The 7,007-nt window shown below is 39.7% G+C and overlaps 1 protein-coding gene across 1 annotated transcript; it reads right to left on the reverse strand.

The window, feature by feature from the left end:
- Positions 1–7,007, reverse strand: paip1 (poly(A) binding protein interacting protein 1). The gene is made up of 11 exons (XM_073466897.1): positions 6,607–7,007; positions 5,059–5,210; positions 4,755–4,952; positions 4,508–4,620; positions 4,226–4,337; positions 3,640–3,765; positions 3,446–3,552; positions 2,890–3,007; positions 2,735–2,789; positions 2,057–2,135; positions 1–1,108 (listed from the first exon to the last, which is right to left on the reverse strand). The coding sequence occupies exons 1-11, from the start codon at positions 6,803–6,805 to the stop codon at positions 1,015–1,017; spliced, it is 1,353 nt and encodes a 450-aa protein (XP_073322998.1). The 5' UTR covers positions 6,806–7,007; the 3' UTR covers positions 1–1,014.

The following is a 7,007-nucleotide window of genomic DNA, read 5'->3' on the forward strand; positions in this document are numbered from 1 at the left end:
TAAAATTCTCACATTATAAAGAATTTATTGCAGGCAAACAATACCATAAATAATATTTACAAACTATAAAACAACATTCCTTTGTATGGGCTCCAGGAATTCTCAGTAAACAGTCTTTTAGTCTTGGATAAGGATGAATCCTCTCTGCAGTTGAGTTTTTCACACTGACCGCTGCAAAATGTGTTGATATTTAAAGCTACATTCAGGAAATAAAACAAATTCAGATTTGCTGTGTTCTCAGAATTTGGAATCATTTGACTTAAAACTTAAAAATTCTTAAAATGTTGACTTTACCCACAGAAGGTGTTAAAAAAAAAAAAAGAAGTTTCATTTATCTTCACTTCCAGTTTCCTGCTGCACGGCTTTTCACAGAGTTCCTTACAACTTAGCTTCACTGCAGCCAGATTAACAGGAGAATATAGTGTTTAATGTTGGCATTCTGACAAGAGACACAAGTTCACAACAATGAAGATACAGGCTGTATATAGGTATGTAGTAAAGCAACTACCTCACCCATCTTCAGTGCATTTTACGTGAAGATTATGCATCTCTGATAACCTATTTCAGTTATTTGGCCTGCAGTTTATGCATGGGGGATCAATTAGTACGAAAATTATGCACACAGTTGATGAAATGTATGTCTTCAGAAAAGAACTCTCAAGAAAAATCCACAGCACACTATTTTTCCCTCTTGGCATTTAGTTTAAGCGTAAAGGAGAGAAGTTTCTGAAAGAATTCAAAACAAGAAAACAGAGAACTCCCATGTCCAAAAACATATCAATACTTCAAACAATTATCCAGCTGATTGTCCCCATTTTCTAAATCAACCCTGACTGAAAAAAGTGTCAGAAGTGCAACTATGAACAGCTCTTTTTGTTATAATGCTTGTTTGCGGTAAAATAAACTTTTGAACCTATCTGATGCTAGTTTCCTTTGCTTTTCAACATTCCAGCAAGTTGAGTGGGAAAAGTACAGTATGTGCCTGTTGAGTCTCACAGGTTTCTCACTCTCGCGTCATTGTTGTCGTTTCCTCTCAGATTCTAGACAAAAATGCTCAAAAGCTTCCTCCATCTCAGGCTCCATCTCATCTTCAGAGTCGTCATCGTATCTGTGAACACAATAAAACGAGCCATTGAGACAAATGTGTTTCTGATGTTTAAATAGTTTATGTAACTAATATTATAAATAATAATAACCTACAATGAATGTGTGTAAATGACATTACATGACACACAAGCTCACAGACACCCTACACACACACACACACACACACACACACACACACACACACACACACACACACACACACACACACACACACACAGTTCAGAGAGAGAGAACAGGAGCGAGCTAAGCCCTCTTTCACACCCAACTGCTGACTACACCGAATCTGAGGCCATGGTTGACCCTGTTGCATTGTGGGCCAGTCAAACACATTTGCTAAGCTCAGGGGGCCCACAGGTCAGCGGTGGTCATGTGATCTGTGTGAAGGCGGCGTGCAGTCACATGATCGAAGATGTGCCAGCACGGTGGTACTGCTGATCTTTGACAGATTTGAATCTGAATAAAACCATAAACTAGTCATGATGATCAGTGTAACATCAGTCAGAAAATCTCTTGTTCAAAATGCAATATTAGTACTTGAGTTATCTGGACTTGTTACTTTGACTACATCTTTAATAATTTGTGCTCCAGCAGGAATATATTTTATTTTATATATATAAATATATAAAATGGGAAGTATTCCATTAATTTCTGTTGATGCTCTTGTCGATGCCACCCGAGGCACCACTGACTGTACGAAGCACATGGAGCTACTGAAATGTCTAATCCAACTAATGTTACGTGACACACATTGTAGTTGCCTTCTATACCACAAATGCTAAGACACAACAGAAAAATGTGACTTGCTCAACAGGCTCAACAAGTAACAACTGTTTTTCATCTTTGAATGGCATCCTTAGCAACAAGCATCAACAAGTCCCACAGTAAAGTTGGTGGCTGTGGCCTAAAAGAAATGGTGTGTATGACCATTAACGCTATGATATATACTTACATTTCATTTCCATTTTCTCCATCAATATCGTGGAAATAGTCCTGCCTGTCCAGGATCTCTTGGTATTTCTCAGCATATTCTGTAAAAGCAGAGAGACCAACATTCAAGCACAAAAGACGCTGAAAAAGTTTTCCATTCACAGAACTGATTCAATGACTTTGCTGAGAAGAGTAACCGTGATGAGTCAAGCCAAGATGCCCATTTAAAACTGATCAATCCCCCTTTTAATACAAATATAACATTCTGTCTGCGTACTGCCATTCAAATCACAGAACTTATTTTTGTCATATTCAACAACAATAACACATCACAAACAAATCTGTCTGTTTGTATCGACACTGGGACCATTTTGAATTTTAGCCTAAAAACAGTGTAGCTCCATATTAAACTGTTGGCATGATTTATATAAATGTAAAGATCTTAACCTTTGCTTATACAGATGCAGCACTTCTAATAATAAAATCAGATGTCATAAGCTAGAAAGTCTTTGACACTTTTATAGTTCTCTAGCCTTTTCAGTTGTGTGCATAAACTATACTGACACCACTTAACATTACTTCAGCGGTTTTAAGACCCGAGACCTGAGAATGATCTTGCATGTACCCATGGTTTGTGGTAGAGAGCGCACCCTATTTTGCCCTCTTCAGATCTATCACGGACATGTTTTCATAGGCTCACCTGGGTCTGCTGCTGTAAATGGAGTGCCATCTTCTGTGTAGAACGTAGGTTCATTCTGAGAGAAAAAGAAACAAATCCATGACAAACAGAAATACAGAAAAAACATTGAGAAATTAAATAGGAAACATGGGGATTATGATACAGTTGACACTCACCATAAAGTAGTTGGGGTCGTTGTCTGGTGTGGCGTTACTGGCTGCTGCAGCAGCACGAACTCTGCCCCAGTCACTAGATCTCAGCTCCACTAGTTTCAGAAGCATCTGTCTGACATCCCTGAGGATAGAAAAACTCATATCAGAAAATTTTACCCTGAGCATGTCTGAGGGTGTAACTCTCAGCTGTTCGGCTTCTTGGCACTTTGCCTTTGGCAAGTTTAAGGCAGATGTTTGAATAATGGTACATATTCCTGATGCTGCGAGTGTGCGTGTGTTATACAACTTAAAGTCTTTGGTAAACATTGGTTTTATCTCAGTCGTTTATAAAACAGTATGTATTTTCGGCAAGAATATTCTTCACAAGATTTTTAATGATGGATGATTGTCTTTAACAGTGCCTCCAAGACACACACGATCATTAGGTGCAGCTATGTTGACAGACACCTCTGTGAATGTCTCTGCAGCATCTCAGATGCAGAAGCATGTTTCAGGTAATCTTAAGCACAAGCCTTGATTAGCAACTGCACAAAAAAATATCATTTATTGATATACAGACCTACTGCAGGTGGCATCCAATAGAATATTTTCTATTCTTTGGATTAGTTTTTCCATGTACGGTTTTCCACTCTCTTTCCACGCGTCATCCAGGACAGAACCGGTCAGCTGTGAATTAAAAACACTATCTCATTTCCTCCTTAAACAACAGAACTACCTGGAAATCTGTACATGTATCTGATAGAGATTTGAAACCTTAAGCAGTTTGACGGCGCAGATGAGATTTGCATCCACAGGATTGTTGAACAGACTGTTCATCAGATCATTCAGTGCTAGGAGGAGGATATCTGCTCGATTTGGAAGTCCTTTTGCACTCTTTACCTAGACAAATAAATACAGGTTGGAATAAATATACACAAATGACTGACTGATACAAAGTAAAGGTTGAAGGCTTGCAAAGTAGTATTCTGTTGCTAGCTGTTTGTGACGAAACCAACTTGCAGAGATGGCCCCTCATCTGAAATCTCCAACAAATACAAAGGTGGACAACTTGCAGACCAGTTTTGTTTGTTTTTATATTAAGGGATAACAAGTCCAGCAGAGTCTTTGCCTCAGTGCCACTAAAGTAACATGCTGGCCCCCAACAAGGTCACAACCTGCAGTAAGCACTGCATGTGAGACTAAATGCAGGGCGAGCTATGGTCCAAATAAAGACATAATTATTGGATTAAAAAAGGAAGTCAATATTGTTTTCTGTAAAATTTAACAAATTAATTGAAAAAATATATTTACACAAATGAAGGAATGATAATAATATGCTGTCTCAAAGAGCAGCTCTTACCTCCAGGTTTAGATAGAGCTCTCCCAGAAAGAGCACAAAGGAGTGAAGTTTCTTCTGAGTCTCTGCGTCTCCTCGCACAGCTACTTCCCTCTGTTCATACTCGATTCGACATCTGTGAAAAAAATTAATTCCTCCTTTTTAATGATAGTTAGTCAGTTTGTAGCACAAAAACGTAATTTACTAAAAAAGAATGTTTCAAAGTTAAGAGGATTTTTGTCACAAGGTCTTGTCTGCCTGTGATATAAACACAAATTAAGTTCAGTAAAAACAGAAATAGATCACCTCTTCAGGAGCAGCTGACGAAAGTTGCCACTTTGTGGGCTGATAGTGAGGTGATGGGATAGGTAGTTACAGAGCCTGGCACCCGTGTAAGAGAAGTTTGGAATGGCAGTAGACTGAAATGAAAAGAAAACTTAACTGTTAACTTTAAACAGTTGTGGGTTTTGTCAGATCCATGCAAGTATTCTTATATTAAATGTGTACATATCAATGCAAAAGCAAAATGAGGAGTGAATGTGTCTCTCCATACCTGTGTGTAGATCAGTTCAACCAGTTCGTTCAACAACTCTTCAGTAGTAACCCAGGAATTGAACATGCCAGTTATGTAGTCAATATCCGACTCAAAGGACCCTGGTGAGGAGCTCAGGTGGCCAAGGAACTCTGTGACCATATCAGCCAAGGTTGGTTCACCGTAATAGCTTTCACTGTCATCATAGAAAGTGTTTTCCTGTACAAAAATCACAATACAAACATGAAACACAAATCCAGTTGTGCACTTTGTTGTGCTCATGCAAAATATTTAGAGATAAAGGTGTTTTAAGAATACATCTTACCTCGTACTGGTTAATTCCAGAGGGGACAAACTCTGGGGCACTGGCTGAAAGCTTTGAGGACTTGACTATGGTGTCCACTTCATTACCCCTTCTAGAGGCAGACATACTGTTGGCATTTGCACTTTGTTGGGGTTTGCTCGGTCTCCTTAAATCTGAAAGATGGAGAAGAAAGATGTTATCAGTCTGTGTTATATGTGGCATGACTCATTCCACGTGGGCAAATCCTCTTTTTTCTTAAGATTTTCAGTCAAACACATAATCTAATTTCCAAAAGCAGCTGGCTCTGTAGTTTTTAGCAAACATTACTCAAACAGGAGTACATCTTGCTTTTGTTTGGGAACATTTTCAGCCACAGATTTGGTGCATGCCAGAAATCCCAGCACTGTCCTGCAATGCTTTTAGAGTACAAAAAAATAATACCTACTGTTAGTTGAGTGCAAAAGGCATAATACAGCACAAAACAATACAAAATACTTTCTACTACATAGTAGGGGTGGGACGATAAAAGACAGATAGTAGATTGAATTTTCATTATTAAAAGCTCGTAGACTTACAGGAACATATTCTTTTCCTGATTTATTGTGAATGACACAACCCTGTCACAATGAGCTTGCACACTGAATGCACCACAAATACAAGTTAAGTCGAATGTGTGTAAATACTACAGGCCCAAAACTAAAAAACAACTGGGAGATGAGGTTTTGTGAAGGAAGACCTCTTGATTTATGATTACTTACTTAAGATTCCTTGATTGTTTTTCATTAAAGAAGATGTGTGTCCTTAAAATATTTGTTTTAGGACTCCTTTTGGTAAGACTGTGTGTGCATCTACCCCCCAGAGCTGCTAAAGGGATGGGGTGCTTTCCAGACCTGCCTGTGTAATGACTTGTATAATGACCATACTTGTGTTTTGTTACAGCACTGAAAAGGTGTATTTAGAAAAAGATCACAAAAGGGACTTCAAATCTTCCAAGCTTTGAGCTAATTTTTGGGTCAGTGTTGCGGCCGATGCCCAGAATAAGTTGTAATTCACACAGCTCCACCGTGAACTAACCTCGCTCACCACCTACTGCTTAACGCCAGTGACTTAATCAGATTTGAAAGGGGAACTCATTCTTCCTCTTTGCTCTGCGTTGCTAATTCAACACAACGACAGGTTTTGCTCGAGTAAATAATAGCTGCTCAAGCTCAAAACTTGGCTGTGGCGCTGTGGCACCTAACTAGTCTACTCTGTGTCATCTGAGTGCGAGCTTTATTTAGATGTTGCGTTATCTCATATGAAACAACAATCCCAAACAGGTGCATGTCGCTACGCCAACATGCTAACGTTGGCTTACATTAATGGTATTTAGCAGACAGCTAGCTAATGACAGCGAGTAGCTTTACCCACCTCCGCTTCTCGGGGTCAATGTGTGCCGGAGGAAATGTTCTGGATACTGTTAAAGCCAGCCTTAGTGATCATTTAACATTTCCACGAAAACGAATCTGAAACTAGCCATTAGCAAACTTAGCTTAGTTGTCGTTGATGTTAGCTAGCTAGCTAGCTTACCTCCAGGAGCCATATCGTTGGCCGTGCTAATGTTGTTCTCGGCAAAAGGCGGTAATGTTCGCGGTTGTCTCAGCGGTTCCCTTTGGTTGAAGAGCGCGGTTTTGGTGTCACCAGCCCCGGCGTTTCCCACCAGCCCGGGGTCCACTGGAAGATTGCGGGTCCTCCCTGCTCCTGGAGCTCGGTCGAAATTCTCGTCCATGACTGCTGGTTTGTCAGCCGCGACTCTCAAAGCAGCATCAGAAAGGGGTGAAGAAATGTTGTTCACGGCAACAAATGTTCAGCTATTGCTTGTGTTTTCACAGCAAAACACGCCCTATCTCTCTTTCATGGCTTTTTCTCTATCGGAGAGTATCACAGCACATATACACAACTTTTTTTTTGGCAACTTCCTTTAACAAACT

The sequence above is a fragment of the Pagrus major genome, chromosome 5 (assembly GCF_040436345.1).
Source record: "Pagrus major chromosome 5, Pma_NU_1.0".
NCBI lineage: Eukaryota > Metazoa > Chordata > Actinopteri > Spariformes > Sparidae > Pagrus > Pagrus major.